General features: G+C 38.4%; 1 protein-coding gene across 1 annotated transcript in view; it reads left to right on the plus strand.

Moving 5' to 3' along the window:
- Window positions 1–2,756: 2,756 nt before the first annotated feature.
- LOC139752711 (golgin subfamily A member 2-like) overlaps window positions 2,757–17,903 on the plus strand; it is a 74,217-nt gene continuing 59,070 nt past the window's right edge. Inside the window, exons 1-6 of the mRNA XM_071668534.1 lie at window positions 2,757–2,836; window positions 3,979–4,056; window positions 7,377–8,355; window positions 11,092–11,210; window positions 11,562–11,766; window positions 13,166–13,331. Of these exons, the coding sequence (XP_071524635.1) occupies window positions 2,789–2,836; window positions 3,979–4,056; window positions 7,377–8,355; window positions 11,092–11,210; window positions 11,562–11,766; window positions 13,166–13,331 (1,595 nt within the window). The 5' untranslated portion in view covers window positions 2,757–2,788. The remainder of the gene's footprint in view (window positions 2,837–3,978; window positions 4,057–7,376; window positions 8,356–11,091; window positions 11,211–11,561; window positions 11,767–13,165; window positions 13,332–17,903) is intronic.

Consider the following 17,903-nt stretch of genomic DNA (forward strand, 5'->3'; position numbering starts at 1 on the left):
TTTCTAGTTGATCGTTGAGACATGGCCATGCCAGGAGTTTCTTTTCGCTTATTATTCTTGCCTGAGCCCTTGCTAGTTTGTATACTTTAAAGTTGTTATCTGAAGGCTCGTTGTCGAAAATCCTGTATCTCCTGTTGCGCTCACGCAATGCATTTCGGCAATCTGGTGTCCACCAAGGAACTCTATGCTTTCTGGAAATTGTAGAAACCTTAGGGATAGAATTATCAGCAGCCTAGGTGGTTATAATGTTGTGAACTTTTGTATCAGTATCTTCACCGGATACATCCAGGACGGCCAACCTTGCAAATGACACTCAATCTGACACCCTGGTCACTTCCCAGGGAGTCGTCATAAGTAGCCCAGGTGATATCGTTAAGTATATCTGGGGATGACAAAGGTAGATTGATGGCTGAAATATTGCCAGTCCGGTAATCTGCACGAGTTCCTCTACCGTCCTTCAGAAGAGTGAGGTTAGAGTTGATAATGAAGTTAACCAATTGTCTCCCTCTTGAGTCTGCTAGGATACTTCCCCACTGATGATGATGAGCGTTAAAATCTCCTAAAACTAATCAACTATGCAAACTAAACGTAGCTTATCATTATCAAGTGCTTTGGAACCGGAGCAATACATTGAACAAGTGGCCAGGTACGTGTTATTAAATTTTACTCTATACGTGACGGCTTCTAGAGTTTAAATTCACTGCTGTGTGGGGTAAACTTTGGTGTACATACGTAGGTACTCCACGATCTTCATTTCTTCTATACGAGTGATAGCTATCCAGAACATCACAATCTTCGACTGTGTTGTTTAGATTGGTCTCTTGTAAACGAACAACAGATGGCCTATTTAATGCAAGCAACAGTTGTAGTTCTGCTTGCTTATTCCTAAGGCCTCTACAGTTCCACTGTATAATATCTAACTTGTTGGTTTAAGAGTTATTTAACCTTATTTAACCGACTAGCATCCTGAGTCCTTTTTTTGCAGGACTTGGGCGAGTTCCTAGGGGAGCATGAACGGCCCCTGGAAGTGGCGTGGTCCATTGAATCGGGTGACTCGGATGAGGACCTGGGAACTTTAGTCCTCCTCACTGGAGCCATAGGAACCATGACGTGAATGGTTTATCTTTTTTGTCAATTTAACCTTGTCCTCTTTCTTTTGTTGTTTTGGACGGACGGACGAGGTTTTGTTGGCGTAAGATTCAGGAGCAGGTTTGGGTTGGATAGAACCAGGTTCAGGTTTGGTAACAATATCGGAAGGCGTAGGTCGTGGTTCACGGCCGGTCTGTGTGGCGATTGTAGTACTCATGGTCGGTTCACGTTTTACCTTCAAAGCAAAGGATAAACTGGGATTTGAACCTATACACTCGACCCAGGGCGTCACGGGAGTCCATGAATACAAAATCAAATTCTGACAATAAAAAACTTAAAACACCACCTGCTTATCTATATCTCCAGATATTGTTTAATGCAGCTTTCAGTTGTAAAGGAATAACCTAAACGTGAATTATATGTTAGAGCAAAAATATTTACAATAAACAGCATGAAGTGGGACCACACCCAACACTGGTAATCCAGTCCAACCTATATATAGTTTCATTATTTTCTTTTCTCCATTTTTCTAATGTTAATTTTGGTTTCACTGAGGACTTAGTTCTTTACTAGAGCCTTTATGAGAAAGCTGTAAACTAATGTTTAGTTATGACTTCTTATTGCACATGATTTTGTTGAGTGTTTGTGCCGCAACTTCATAGAGCGATTTGATCATTGGTAAACGCTTTGCCGTGATCAGTGAATTAGAAAACTATCGATAACAAACTTGAGAGAGAGAGAGAGAGAGAGAGAGAGAGAGAGAGAGAGAGAGAGAGAGAGAGAGAGAGAGTAGCAAGTACTAAACACCTCCCATTTCAAACTATCCCTTCCTCTGTCTTAACTCTTCTATCTCGCCTCCAACCACCCTCTCTTTCTCTAAAAATAAAAAAAGAAATCTGTGAACGATTGCAAAAAATATTTGTTTTCTTATATAATGTCTTCAAGTTTTGTCCATTATTTACATTTGCTACTACCACGACTAATAACAATATCTCTTCTGCTGTTTATTAAACATTATTACTAGCTTTGGCCGGCCTTTGAACATGATGTGGATCATTTGCGGGGTCAGGTAAAAAAGGTCCTTTCAGTCGGCTTTGAAGAAAGTTCATTATGCTCTTTTGCACTATATCCTCATCTTGACAATATCCTTATCTTCACTTTGCTAGGTTCACTATAGTCTTCACTACACTCTCATCATCACACTTCCCTTATCATCACTAAACTATGCTCACGATGCTCTTATTCACTACGCCTTAACTACACAATACCCTTATCTTCAAGCTGACTCACTATGGTCTTTACTACGCCTTCTTCTTCCATAACGTTATCTTTACATAGCTAACCTCAAGGTCGGCCTTTAAGTTTTCCACCACCACCACTATTTATGTAGAGATTATCATCATTGTTATCAATTATATTATCATTATAATTATCAGTCATTATTCTTGAGTAAAAACCGCAAAATGGAAAAAAATGTCAGGACTAAACACTCCCGTGTCTTACAGTTTCATACTTGTATTACAAGACCTAACTAATATTCATGTTTAAGTTTGATACGTAAGTATGATCTTATAATGAATGTATTTACTTTCTTACTTTAATTCTTTTAGGCATTTTCTGTCATGTTTTCATATGATGTCGTCATCTAAGGGACCTTAAGGCTCCACCAATCAGCGGACGACGAGACTGAGGTTCCAACATGGCAGATTCAATGAGGGAGCAGAAGCTAGCTGCTGCCAGGAAAAAGGTGAATACTGTGTATGTCTTTCGTTTGAATCTTGTTAAGTTTGAATGAATGGATAAGTTTTCAGTTGCTTTTCATATTTTATGTGAAAACTGGCGTCACATGCCGACTGTCTGTCTCATGGGCGTGGTGAAAACTTTAAATCGACATGTAAACAAACCTCAGATGGGATCAGCTGATTGGTGTGGTCGTTGATGTCAGCTGGGACAGGTCATGGCTTGACTGAATACATGTTTACTGTGACCAAAGGTAATTTCTTCATCTATGTCCACAATTAAGTATGTGGAAGATAGCTATGGCCTTGAGACCTGTTCTGTGGAATTGAATTTTAGATATTTTCGAGTCGCCTCTTTTGCTGGTAATCATGGCCTTAGAACTTCATTGAATGGATGGTAAAAGTCTAGTTTAGCTCCGTAACGCTATTGACAGTGTGTACATAGAGATCTTGTTTTATGATGATAGTGTAGATTTTGGAAAACAACCGTTGAAGAGCATTTTATGGAATTTTATTAAGTAATTCGATTATAGAAATATGTATTTTGAGCATTGTGCAAATGCCATCGAATGTCAGCAGACAGATGACAGATTAATTAAATATTAGCATGTTTCAGGGAAATATTTAATCGAATAGATAAGTGAGGTCAGTATCTCATTGGTTCTCTTCATTTTCTGTGTTTTACTTACATTTACATCAGATAAACCCTACAGTTTCCCTGATACACATAATTTTCTCTATTGTTACTTTATTTGACAGCATATTTAAGGACAATATCATTTATTACTTTGGAATATGATATGATTTAATGTCCAGCTGTGATAATTTTTTCTCATTAGCTGGACATTTTATCTTAGTGATAATTACAGGTATCTGATTTTAAGAGACTTTTGAATCATAAAGATTCATCCTTAAGTATGGTTTTTATAGATGTTATGATTTAGGGCACCTAATGTTTGACTAAAATTTCATGCCACATTACATGTTTCCAAGCAGTTTAACTTTCCATTGATAATTGTCTTTAGGTCACATAATGTTAAGCTAAGTAAGTTAGATACTATGTTTTCTAGAAGTATTGAATGTTGCATGGTTTTATCAAATGATAAGGTGATGCACTTGGTCTTTAATAAAATATCGATATTTTTTATAGTTGAGACAGTTCCAGAAGAAGAAGGGTACAAAACGTGTGATAGAGGGCAGCAGCAAGGAAGGCACCCCAGAAGTAGAGGTAAGTTATAGTGAAGAGCTTTCACTGTTTTATCCACAAACCCATCCATTCTCGTTTGTAAATTAATGTTTTGTCATGTTTTCCGCATTCATTTGTAGATCCATGATTTTGAAATTAAGTGAATGGAGTGCACTAATATTTGGGAGTTTTTTATGCAAAGGGTTTGGTCATTGACGACAGTCCTTTTCAAGGCTAGGCCTTATATAGCACAAAGATAAGGGATGTAAAGACAGAAAAGTAAAGGAAGAAGAGGAAGAATAATCTAATAGTTTTGGAGAAAGTGAAAATCTTATCTTAAAATGAGGCACGTAGGAGTTGTAGTTTTGGAGACAGTGAAAATCTTTTCTTAAAATGGGGCATGTAGGAGTTGTTACAATAGACTCAAGATGATAGAGATCTTTGTTTCTTTCAGTATGCTTTGTCATGAGGTATTTTTTCTTTCAGCTTTGCAGTTTCATAGTAGCTATGCAGAACTGCACATGGGATTCTTTTGATTATTAGTGTAATGCTTTTGTATGTTATCTAAAGGGACTAGGTTCTGGCAGATAAGTACTACCGTCTACATTTGATTATCTCATTTTTGTATACATATAGTATTTTGGGACCTGCTGTTTTATCTGTATTGCTATCCTGTTATTATCTTCCCTCAGCTTCAGTGTTTGATATACTAATGACTCATTTTTAAAATCAATACTTGTTGTTTGGTTTAGTGCCAGTATTACAGAGCAATTTGAGCTAGTGAATCTGTGTAAGTCACTTGTTGATACTATGTGCTGTAAAAATTATTTTATATCCCTGAACACTGCTTTTTAGGCTTACTCACTGAAAGCTGTCAGGGTGATTGGTCATTATATTGTGTGGAGAGAATTATAAGCTTGTCTTCCAGCTTTGAACTAAGCATGTGTTATGTAATGTAGGTGATAAATGCCTAAGATAGAAGTTCAGAATGAGCTATGAAGGAATATAAAGATATTGCTAGTATTCATGAAATATGCTTATAGTACTTATATACTTTCATACATTTTTCATGTTTTGAATCAGAATATTGTCATTACCTCTGAAAATGAATTTTTGTGTTGGGTATTTTTAAAAGATATATTTGAAAAAAAAGAATGATTATTGGTTGATGATGTGCAAAATTTTTGAAGTGGTCATGGATACAGACCATCTAAATATAATACAAATGAAATATGTATGTTTGTGTGTGTGAAACAAAAATGCATGTATAGTGCAAGGAATTACAGTAGTTAATGACCATTATTTTGGTGATTCCTCTAGGAAGTGTTTAGAATAAGGTATGAAGAAAGTTTAGGGTATTCTGTGTCACGAAGTTTATGATCGTTGAATTAGCAGTTGGAGATCAAAGATGATAAGAACATTTAGAGAGAATGAATATGATAAGTACAGCACTGATGAAGTTAATGTACTGTATGTAGGGAAAGGAAAGTGGATTGAGAGAAAGTGGAATTGAAGGATACATAGGTGTTTGTAGTTATATGGTTATTGAATTAAGAGATGAAGCATAGAGATGGTAAAGGCATACAGAAAATCTAAGTGTTGGGAACTGTAGATAAAAGTTATTAGATTGAGAGATGTTACTTGACTCCACCTGCTTGTGCAATCAAGGATTAAGATTTAGCGAAGTGTTAGTTGATGGAAATGAGTACAGTTTTTGTCAAGGATCCTGCTTTAAAGGAGTCCATCATATCATTGCTCATGAGAGAAGTGTAGACTTGAAGCCACAGGAGCCTCATAAAAGGGTTTTCTGGTATATATTGATACTGATGCTCATAGAGTGAGGTGATAGCACACATGACTGTTGATTTGGATATGTGGGGAAGATCTGTATTGATTCTGAAGCTCATGGTTCTGCATTCACTTTTGTGTATGTGGGTGAGTTGGGCCATTCTTTTGTCTGTTTCCTTGCACTACCTCACTGATGCAGGAGACAGCGACAAAAATGGGTATGTTTGAAGGAATAGTGGTTCCAACAATGTTGTATGGTTGCGAGGCGTGGGCTATGGATAGAGTTGTGCGCAGGAGGATAGATGTGCTGGAGGTGGAAAGATGGAGTGAAAAAGATTTTGTGATCGGGGCCTGAACATGCAGGAGGGTGAAAGGAGGGCAAGGAATAGAGTGAATTGGATCGATGTGGTATACCGGGGTTGACGTGCTGTCAGTGGATTGAATCAGGACATGTGAAGTGTCTGGGATAAACCATGGAAAGCTGTGTAGGTATGTATATTTGCGTGTGTGGATGTATGTATATACATGTGTATGGGGGTGGGTTGGGCCATTTCTTTTGTCTGTTTCCTTGCGCAACCTCGCAAACGCGGGAGACCGGCAAAAAAAAAAAAAAAAAAAAAAATATATTTTTCATACTATTCACCATTTCCCACACCAGCGAGGTAGCGTTAAGAACAGAGGACTGAACATTTGAGGGAAATCCTCACTTGGCCCCCTTCTCTGTTCCTTCTTTTGGAAAATTAAAAATGAGATGGGAGGATTTCCAGCTCCCTCCCCTTTTAGTCGCCTTCTATGACACATAGGGAATACGTGGGAAGTATTCTTTCTCCCCTGTCCTCAGGGATATATTGACAAAGAGGATATATGTGTCAGAGGTGGAGGGAATGAAGAGAAGTGGAAGACCAAATTGGAGGTGGAAGGTTGGAGTGAAAAAGATTTTGAGCAATCGGGGCTTTAACATGCAGGAGGATGAAAGGCGTGCAAGGAATAGAGTGAATTGGAACGATGTGGTATACTGGGGTCAACATGCTGTCAGTGGATTGAACCAGGGCATGTGAAGCGTCTGGGGTAAACCATCCACATACACATGTATATACATAAACGCCCACACACACACACACACACACACACACACACACACATATATACCTATACATTTCAAAGTATACATACATATACATACACAGACATATACATATATACACATGTACATATTTATGCATGCTGCCTTCGTCCATTCCCGCCACCACCCTGCCACACATATATGTATATTTGATGTACAATTGCTCCTACTTCATTATTTTTTATCACTGGGAACATAGGACAAAGAATACTCCCCATGTATTTCCTGCATGTCATTGAAGGCAACTAAGAAGGGTAGAATTTAAGGGTTAGAAGCCTTCTTTTCTTGTATCATTACTTCCCAGAAGAAGAAACAGATGAAGGAGCCAGCAGGGATTTTCATTTGAAGCTTGCTCCTATGTATCAGATCCTGTCTTGCTGAGGCAAGAAATGGTAAACAAGTTTGGAAGAAAGACCAGATATTTCTTAATGATTATTTTCATTGTCAACAGGGAAGTGTGACAGAAGACTCAAGTCCATTGTCAGATTCAGGCACACTTTCATCACACGCATCTTCGATTGATTTGGCCTCAGAGGAGTTTATAGAAATATCAGATGACTCAACTTCCAAAGTAGACTCAACTGTTTCATTTCATACTCAGTCTCATCCTCAGGATCTGACCAATGGTGAAAGTGAAACCAATTCAGCAGGTGTAAACCCCCAGGTTTGTATAGCTGGTGGAAATGATGCAGCATCACAGAATGAATCACAGTATCCCACAGGTCCTGCAGAAGAAGGACTAGAAGGAGTCCCATCAACTTCATGTGCAGTTATAAATGATACACAAATGATTTCCGATGAGCTAGAAGTTTCTAAAGTATCGTCAAGTCCTGAAGTTGAAATTGATGAGGCTTTCAGTGCAGTGAGCCCATCCATGCCAGCAGACATTGTACAGGAACACATAGCAGATGAGAAAGAAAGTAACAAGCAAGATGGTCAGATATCCTCTTTACAACCTCCAGCAGCAGAAGATGAAATTCCTAACCATGACTCACTTGAACTACTCATGCAGTCAGGATCGGATATTACAAGCACATCAACTTATTTACCACAAAATGAAGTGGCAGCCACTTTGCAAAATGAAGGTGTCACAAGTACCACATTAAACCAGTCATCTGAAATGGATTTACAAACAGATAACCCAGCAACATTCCAAGAAATCATTCCATCTGTTATGAAAGACCTACCAGAAGAACAATCAGACTTAGAGGTTCTTCCCAATGACTTTGCTGTACATGAAGAGCAGAATTCATCAGATTTATTTGAGAGAGAAGGATCAGTTAGTTCTGAAACTACTGCAAGTGTAACAACCGCAATACATGTATCCACTGTGGAGAACCAAGGCAATCCAGTTCTGAAATCTTCCTCTGAGAGTTTACGACAAATCTCACTACAGCTTAGTGGCCTCATGAATGAGAATGAGGGAACAGGTACTGTATAGTTAAGTGTGTTACCCTGTTGTCATGTTAAATTAGAGTGTACCAGTTATGCCAAGGGTTAAAAGGAATGAGCGATTGAGGGTGATGGCACTGAATGTGAATGGGATTACTGGGGAGAATGAAAGGAGGGAGATTGTGGAAGGGTGTAAAAGTTGTAGCATGGATGTGCTAGGGATCAGGAAAACCCAAATCCTTGGGCAGAATGTGTGGAGTGCAAATGGAAATGATGAATGCAAGTTATGGGAGGGCGTGGATGGAGGTGTGGTATGGATGGGAATGAGAGAAAATTATTGGGAAGGGGAAAAGAAGGACGTGTAATTCTGCTATCACCAAGAGTGTGGGAGGGTGTTACAGAGCATGGATGGATAGTGTGGGTAAAAGGAAAGAATGGGTTTATGAAATATGCAAGGGTATGTGTATATGTGCTTATGAATATGAAGACTCTACGAGGTAAGGGTGGAATGAAACTTTTCTTGGGGAATTTGAATGACTGTATAAACTGTTTTGAGAATGAGAGAAATGTGGTTGTATTGGATGATATGAATGTGAAAGTGGAATGTGATGTAATTGGTGAGATAGTTGAGAAATGGGGAGTACCTGGAGTAAATGAGAATGGAAGCTATCTTGTGGATGTTTGTGCTGAGATGGGTTTATTTCTTTTGAACACCTGTTTTCAGCATAAGACGATCCACAGATATACATGGATGAGGAATGATGGAAGAGAATAACGAAAGGCTTTGATTGATTATGTGGCAGTGGATGAAAGATTGAGAAAGGCTGTGCTGGATGCTAGAGTCGTGAGAGGATTCTTTGGAGACTTTAACCATTTTGTAGTTCTTGTGGGGATGAGGATCAGGGAGAAGTGGAGGTATGGTGTAAGGAAGAATGGAGAGCTGAAAGTTTTGGCAAGCCAGAAATTGAATCAGGAAAAATACAGGCAGGAGTATGAAAGGAAGGTAACTGAAAGCTTAGATGGAAGTGCCGTGAATGTAGGAATACAGTTATGTGTGAATGAGGTGTTTAAAGTGTTTAGAGGTTGTAGAATCAGTAGTTGGATACAAGGTAGTGAGATACAGGAATAAAAAGGGCAATGCATGGTGGACAGAAAAGAGTAGAAATGCTATGGAAGAGAAGTCATATGGTAGAAAGCTCACTAGGAATGTACTAGTCAATGGAAGTTCAGCAAAGGAGGAGGGAAGAATACAAGATATGTAAGCAGAATGTTAAGAAGGTGGTAGAGGAGAGCAAAGAAAGAGTAGATGAAGATTTTGGAAGAAAGTTAAGTGAAAAGTTTTGGGAAATTAGACTGGAAGGTGAAAAAGGAAAGTTGATGTGAGACGTAAGGAAGGGGAATTGCTGAATCAAAAGGAGGAAATGAGAGGAAAATGGAAAAAAATATTTTGAAAAACTGATGAATGTGGGAGGAGAGGCAGCAGTGGTTACATACATGGGTATGGAGGAGGGAAGTAATAGGATACAAGTGTAGGGGCTTATAGCAAAGAGGGAGGTAAGAATGGCAAAAATGAGGCTGAAAGTAGGAAAGGCACCTGGAGTAGATGGGATTATGGCTGAAATGCTGAAGTATGGAGGAGAAAGTGTGATAGAGTGGATGCATCTTATATATAATTTAGCATGGAAACAGGGTTGTGCCTGAGGATTGGGTGAAAGCTATTATTGTTCCTTTATTCAAAGGAAAATGTGCAAAGGGTGTATGTAGCAATTGTAGGGGAATAAGTCTGTTAAGTATATCAGGAAAAGGGTATGCAAGAATATTAATTGACAGAGTGATGGAAGTGACTGAATGCAGAATAAGTGAAAAACAAGGGGTTTTAGGAAAGATAGGAGATGTGTGTATCAGATTTATGTAGTAAAGATGGCCGTGAAAAAATATTTAGCGAAAGGTAAGAAGTTGTATGCTGCTTTTATGGTTCTGGAGAAAGCGTATGACAGCATATAACATACTCGAATAGACTGCTTTTTGGGATGTATTAAGGATATAGGAGGAAAACTGTTGGATGGTGTAAAAGCCTTCGATAGAGGGACAAAGGCACGTTTAAGAATGGCTAGAGAGCTGAGTGAAAGTTTTTGGATATATGTAGGTATGAGGCAGACCTGTGTGGTGTCACCATGGCATTTTGATATATATATGGATGGGGTGCACTGAAATCTATGGTAAATGGAAAGAATGAAGATAGTGTGCATCAGTGTTGCAGTAAAGAGTGCTTATCCCAACTGTTATCAGGATGTGAAAAATTATACATTGGTAAAAAGTAAGGGCAGTAGAAGAAGATCACTAAGGTAATAGAATTAGAAGGATGTATTGAGGAGGAGGATGTGAGGGTTATGTTGTATAAAGGAATTATTAAAAAAATCATGAGATTAGAAGTCTTAACAGGTTATACAGTTGTGCAGAATGTATGGCATATGATAAATTGCTGAAGACGTCTACTGTATTTCCTGCCATTTTAGATGTACTGACGTATTAGACATACCCATCATTTTGCAGGGAGTATTAAAGAGAAAATATTGAGATCCCTCAAACTTGCAGTACTGCCTTAGCTTGGCCTACTGCATGTTTAGAATTACCATAGAGTAACAGTTTCCCTATCTTTTATTTTCCCAGAGGAATGATTATAGTGATATTAATTTTTCACAGTGGTGCATACATGTATATAATTCCTTGGAGTTGGAGATTATGTTCAAATTAAGAATCTTTTACTGTATCAGTGTCAGCTCTACCCGACCCGGCAATATCTGAACTAGAACGAAGAAATGCTGAGTTGGCAGCTTTACTTCAGCGGGAGTCACAAACATCTCAGCAGCGTGCACAGTATATTACCCAACTGGTAAGTGTTATGTCTATTTTGACACAGTCTTTTTTTTATTTATTACAAACAAATAGTCCCTCTTTTAATATAGCAGTGTTACATCTTGTTATGTATCTTGTGCCATTCATTTCTTTCGATGCTAAGAAACAACGTTATGCATTATGCAGATTGATGCATGAGCCCTAACCCAATAGGATCAGGTCACATGCCTCTTCACTAATCCAGAATGTGACTTCTAACACTGGATAAAGTGATACTTAGGTGTGTAACATGTGACAGGTGGCATAGAAGTTAACCTTACCTTCTGAGAAGAAAAAATTTATGATAGATGAACAAGAGATGAATATTGTGATGACTTTTTCTTTTCAGAATACTAACATAGAAAGGTTGGAGGCAGAACTGAATGCTGCACATGGAGTCCTGAATTCTGCTGCTGGTGGGGGGGCCAGAGAGGTGGAGAGCTTAAGAGAGCAACTGCAGGTGCACATTCAGACCATTGGCATCTTGGTTTCTGAGAAGTCAGAGCTGCAGTCCAGTCTTACACATGCTAATCATGCCCTAAAACAAAAAGCAGGTTAGTCAAAGTATTATCTGTTTTGATAAAGTTCCAATTTAGGGGCTCTACAGAAATAACTCGTGGATTAGGAAGAAATGCACAGCAATAAACTTGATATACTACTTAGTAGAAATCATTTAAATGGAAGGTACATGACTTAGAGCATTATCTTTCATCTAGTGGTATGAGATAATGATACTGTTCTATGGAGGGCTGTGATATTGTATAGTGTCTGCAGGAAGCCTTGTTTGTCCCCCTATATATTTTCAAAGGTGATGCAGGGCATATGATGCTCATAGGGTGAAATCATCGTACATTCTGTTGCCGAGACTAATATTTCTAATGGTGTGAGCACCAGCAACCCACCGCAATGTGCCTCAGGCTATCTCAAGAGAGCGATGTCCTTTATTCTTCCAGTCTGCCATGTTCATTTTGGGAATTTCACTTCTGTGTATTTTATTTCTTCCAACTGTGCTTCAAGATGGTTGGCTCTTACCTTTCTAAGGAGGAGAAAGTCTGAATTCTCAACTTGAAGCAAGAGAATGTGAATATGTAAATTTTCTAGGTGCCCTGGGCACTCAGAATGCATAATCAGGCGGGTGCTTCCTGCGACACCTCGTCAGTGCCTTGCCTCCTCATTCAGGATATCCAGACCCTGTGGACCCAAAACATGGGCCTAGAATACTTCAGGAACCTTGCCAATTTTATGCCCAGATGTCTGTAGGTGGTAGTTAGAGCCAAGGGAGAGATGACAATGTAATGAAATGTAAGTGTGACATTACCTCTGAACCTGTGTGGAGAGGTGGACAAGGCTCTTTGCGGACACCCTAAGCGAACATGTTTTTTCAACTGCAGGTTACCATAAGATATTTTACTCTTAAGGAAAGCTTCCTCTCCTTAAATTGACTACATGCTTAATACATGGGAATGGCAAGTGAGCATTTTGTGCTTACAGTCAGCTTTGAGCCTGTGAAAGTTTGATCTCTGAGGATTTGAGAGTGTTGGCATAGATGGTTGAGGTAGGGGAACATGGTAGCTTGACATCATGGAGCACAGATTTTATGGAAGATTACAGGATTACAAGATTACAGAAGCATTTTTCAAGGATATGGTACACAACAGTTGCTTTTTCACTCGTTAAGCATGACTGGCATTTTAAGTTGTGTGTTGCTTCACTTATTTCAAGCATATAACCTTGACATATCTTTTGAACTACATGTATGAAGGGCATATGAGATCTCCAACTTAAAAGCATACTCTTAATAAGCTCAAAGCTGATTTTTGAGTATTTCTTTCTACAGTGGAGTGCTATTAAAGAGAGGTAGGCTTAAAGTTTTGCTGTAGCATATACATATGTAATGTATTTTTAGGTATATTTTTTGTTAGTACTGAATCTTTTTTCTGTGTTTCTGTGTAGGTGAAGTAACAGAGTTAGATGGGCGTTTAAGTGCATCACGTCAGCGAGTAGGAGAACTAGAAGCCAGCCTTAAGGATGTTACCTCAGAACGAGATGCTGTCAGATTGTCACTAGATAGTCTTTCAAAGGACTTTGACACAACAAAGATGACAAACTTTAAGTATAAGTAAGTAGAGCAAAATATTCTTAAGTATGAGTAATTAAAGCAGAGTATTTCTTAAGTATAAGTAAGTAAAACAGAGTATTCTTAAGTATGAGTAATTAAAGCAGAGTATTCACTAGCCTTTCAAAGGACTTTGACACAACAAAGATGATAAACTTTAAGTATAAGTAAGTAGAGCAGAGTATTCTTAAGTATGAGTAATTAGAGCAGAGTATTTCTCAAGTATAAGTAAGTACAACAGAGGATTCTTACGTATTAGTAATTGAAGCAGAGTATTCCTTTATTGTACCTTTAGATATCCATAGGCAGGATGAGTTAGAAGTTAATTATCTCATTCTGTTTCTGTCAACTATTTCTACATTCTCATTTACTTAATGGGAATCACATGAATAATTCTCATTAAACATTCATAAATATTGTCATCTAAAGCATGTCATGACAAAAATTTTCACTGCAACAAGAGCATGGAATTTTTTTCATAATTGTTTGCCATTTCCCATATTAGTGTATCACCAGGAACAGACAAGGAAAGGCCACATTTGCCCACATCCATTCTTTATCTGGTAAGTATAATGCACCGAAATCACTTTTCTTTTTAAGTGACTGACAGAACAGGCAAGACATTCCCCAGTCAAAGGCCATCTCAGGTGAAAGGAATAAAGTGAGAGGAAATAGAAATAGAAATTAATCAGGGCTCTGCAGATTTTTGTAGACCTGGCTCTTATAGATAGAAAGGTAATTTGAAGAAGGAAAGACTAGAGGAGAAAGAGAATTCCAAAGCACAACTGTTTGAGAGAAGAAGAGGTATCAAAGCAATCAATTCACAAAATACAGGTCTTCACACAATATGTTGGAAGCAACAACCAACTATGTGCCTCTTGTTCCAAGCCTTATGGGTTGGTCACATGCTGACAGCTCATGAGAATAGTTACTAGAAGAATACCTGTAGGAGAGAGAGAGAGAGAGAGAGAGAGAGAGAGAGAGAGAGAGAGAGAGAGAGAGAGAGAGAGAGAGAGCAGCGACATTAATTGGATACAGAAAGGGTTGGTTGAAGAGAGTTAATCCTAGGAGAATTAATGCAACAGAAGGCTTTTGATTTAAACCTGGTTGATAAAGTGGTGGAGGAAGACCCACCCTATATATTTAAGTAGTATTCCATATTTGGGCATATGAAACCCTGTAGATATGGAATAGCTGCTCACAAGAAAAAATATTCATAGTACTTTGTGAGATTCTATTAATTGTAAGTCTTTTTACCATTACACAGAAAGCTCTTTACTTATGTGTGAAATACTTTTGTCCTTAAGGACTTCATACTTTTTTATATTGACTATTCCTTATCATAGTATCAGCTATGCTGTTTTAACTTAATCATCATCCCCTCTTGTGCCATTCATTTGTTTTTTATTGTAAGGTAATTCATTTAGTAGAAGCTGGTACAGAACAGTTGCACATATGTTCATAAAATGTTGTAATTAGATACATGCATCTAACTTTGAATTAAAGAATGAAACGATGTTATTACTCTCAAAGAAAGTATTGTATATTTCTATATCTTTCAAAAGAAGAAATGAATAAGAAATAGATAAATGAATGAATAAATGGCTTGTGGTTAATGTGAGGTGTTCTGGTACTTTTAACAAGCACTTGTACCACTGATATTTTTTTGAATGGGTTTAAGAAAGCTGTGCTTACATTCAATAGGCAAGTGATGTGAAGAAAGGTCAGTGGTAATGTATGATATATGTGCAAATTGAATTCTGAGGTATACTCTGGCAAATCTTCATTTTGAGCTCAAGGTAATTAGTAGATATACATAGAGTAGGGATGGGAGGGAACCAGCCGAAGACAAAGTTAAATTATATGGTAGTAGATGAGTGAATGTTCATAAAAGTGGTGGATGTGAAGAAAGTAAAGAAAATGTTGTTTGATTTAAATTGGAGCCTTAACATATGGGAGGGTGAGAGGCATGCAAGGAATAGAGTAAATTAGAACGATGTGGTATACTGGGGTTGTCAGTGGACTAAACCAGGACATATGAAACATCTGGGGTAAACCATGAAAAGGTCTGTGGGGTCTGGATGTGGGTAGGGAGCTGTGGTTTTGGTGCATTACACATGACAGCTAGAGATTGAGTGTGAACGAATGTGGCCATTGTTGTCTTTTCCTATATATATATATATATATATATATATATATATATATATATATATTTTTTTTTTTTTTTCATACTATTCGCCATTTCCCGCGATAGCGAGGTAGCGTTAAGAACAGAGGACTGGGCCTTTGAGGGAATATTCTCACCTGGCCCCCTTCTCTGTTCCTTCTTTTGGAAAAAAAAAAAACAAAAAACGAGAGGGGACGATTTCCAGCCCCCCGCTCCCTTCCCTTTTAGTCGCCTTCTACGACACGCAGGGAATACGTGGGAAGTATTCTTTCTCCCCTATCCCCAGGGATAATATATATATATATATATATATATATATATATATATATACACGCGGGAGACAGTGACAAAGCAAAAAAAATATATATATATATATATATATATATATATATATATATATATATATATATATATATATATATATATATATATATATATTTTTTTTTTTTTTCATACTATTCGCCATTTCCCGCGTCAGCGAGGTAGCGTTAAGAACAGAGGACTGAGCCTTTGAGGGAATATCCTCACCTGGCCCCCTTCTCTGTTCCTTCTTTTGGAAAATTAAAAAACGAGAGGGGAGGATTTCCAGCCCCCCGCTCCCTTCCCTTTTAGTCGCCTTCTACGACACGCAGGGATTACGTGAGAAGTATTCTTTCTCCCCTATCCCCAGGGATATATATATATATATATATATATATATATATATATATATATATATATATATATATATATATATATTTTTTTTTTTTCTTTTTTTCTGCTTTGTCGCTGTCTCCCGCGTTTGCGAGGTAGCGCAAGGACACAGACGAAAGAAATGGCCCAACCCACCCCCATACACATGTATATACATACGTCCACACACGCAAATATACATACCTACACAGCTTTCCATGGTTTACCCCAGACGCTTCACATGCCCTGATTCAATCCACTGACAGCACGTCAACCCCGGTATACCACATCGCTCCAATTCACTCTATTCCTTGCCCTCCTTTCACCCTCCTGCATGTTCAGGCCCCGATCACACAAAATCTTCTTCACTCCATCTTTCCACCTCCAATTTGGTCTCCCTCTTCTCCTCGTTCCCTCCACCTCCGACACATATATCCTCTTGGTCAATCTTTCCTCACTCATTCTCTCCATGTGCCCAAACCATTTCAAAACACCCTCTTCTGCTCTCTCAACCACGCTCTTTTTATTTCCACACATCTCTCTTACCCTTACGTTACTTACTCGATCAAACCACCTCACACCACACATTGTCCTCAAACATCTCATTTCCAGCACATCCATCCTCCTGCGCACCACTCTATCCATAGCCCACGCCTCGCAACCATACAACATTGTTGGAACCACTATTCCTTCAAACATACCCATTTTTGCTTTCCGAGATAATGTTCTCGACTTCCACACATTCTTCAAGGCTCCCAGAATTTTCGCCCCCTCCCCCACCCTATGATCCACTTCCGCTTCCATGGTTCCATCCGCTGCCAGATCCACTCCCAGATATCTAAAACACTTCACTTCCTCCAGTTTTTCTCCATTCAAACTATATATATATATATATATATATATATATATATATATATATATATATATTTCTTTCTTCTTTTCTTTCATACTATTCGCCATTTCCCGCATTAGCGAGGTAGCGTTAAGAACAGAGGACTGGGCCTTAGAGGGTATATCCTCACCTGGCCCCCTTCTCTGTTCCTTCTTTTGGAAAAAAAAAAAAAAAAAAATATATATATATATATATATCTTTCTTTCTTTCTTTCTTTCAAACTATTCGCCATTTCCCGCATTAGCGAGGTAGCGTTAAGAACAGAGGACTGGGCCTTTGAGGGAATACCCTCACGTGGCCCAATTCTCTGTTCCTTCTTTTGGAAAATTAAAAAAAAAACGAGAGGGGAGGATTTCCAGCCCCCCGCTCCCTCCCCTTTTAGTCGCCTTCTACGACATGCAGGGAATACGTGGGAAGTATTCTTTCTCCCCTATCCCCAGGGGATATATATATATTTTTTTTAAACTATTCACCATTTCCCGCGTTAACGAGGTAGCGTTAAGAACAGAGGACTGGGCCTTTTTTGGAATATCCTCACCTGGCCCCCTCTGTTCCTTCTTTTGGAAAATTAAAAAAAAAAAAAAAACAAGAGGGGAGGATTTCCAGCCCCCCGCTCCCTCCCCTTTTAGTCGCCTTCTATGACACGCAGGGAATACGTGGGAAGTATTCTTTCTCCCCTATCCCAGGGAAATATATATATATATATATATATATATATATATATATATATATATATATATATATATATATTTTTTTTTTTTCTATACTTTGTCGCTGTCTCCCGCGTTTGCGAGGTAGCGCAAGGAAACAGACGAAAGAAATGGCCCAACCCCCCCCCATACAA

The sequence above is a fragment of the Panulirus ornatus genome, chromosome 13 (assembly GCF_036320965.1).
Source record: "Panulirus ornatus isolate Po-2019 chromosome 13, ASM3632096v1, whole genome shotgun sequence".
Taxonomy (NCBI): Eukaryota; Metazoa; Arthropoda; class Malacostraca; order Decapoda; family Palinuridae; genus Panulirus; species Panulirus ornatus.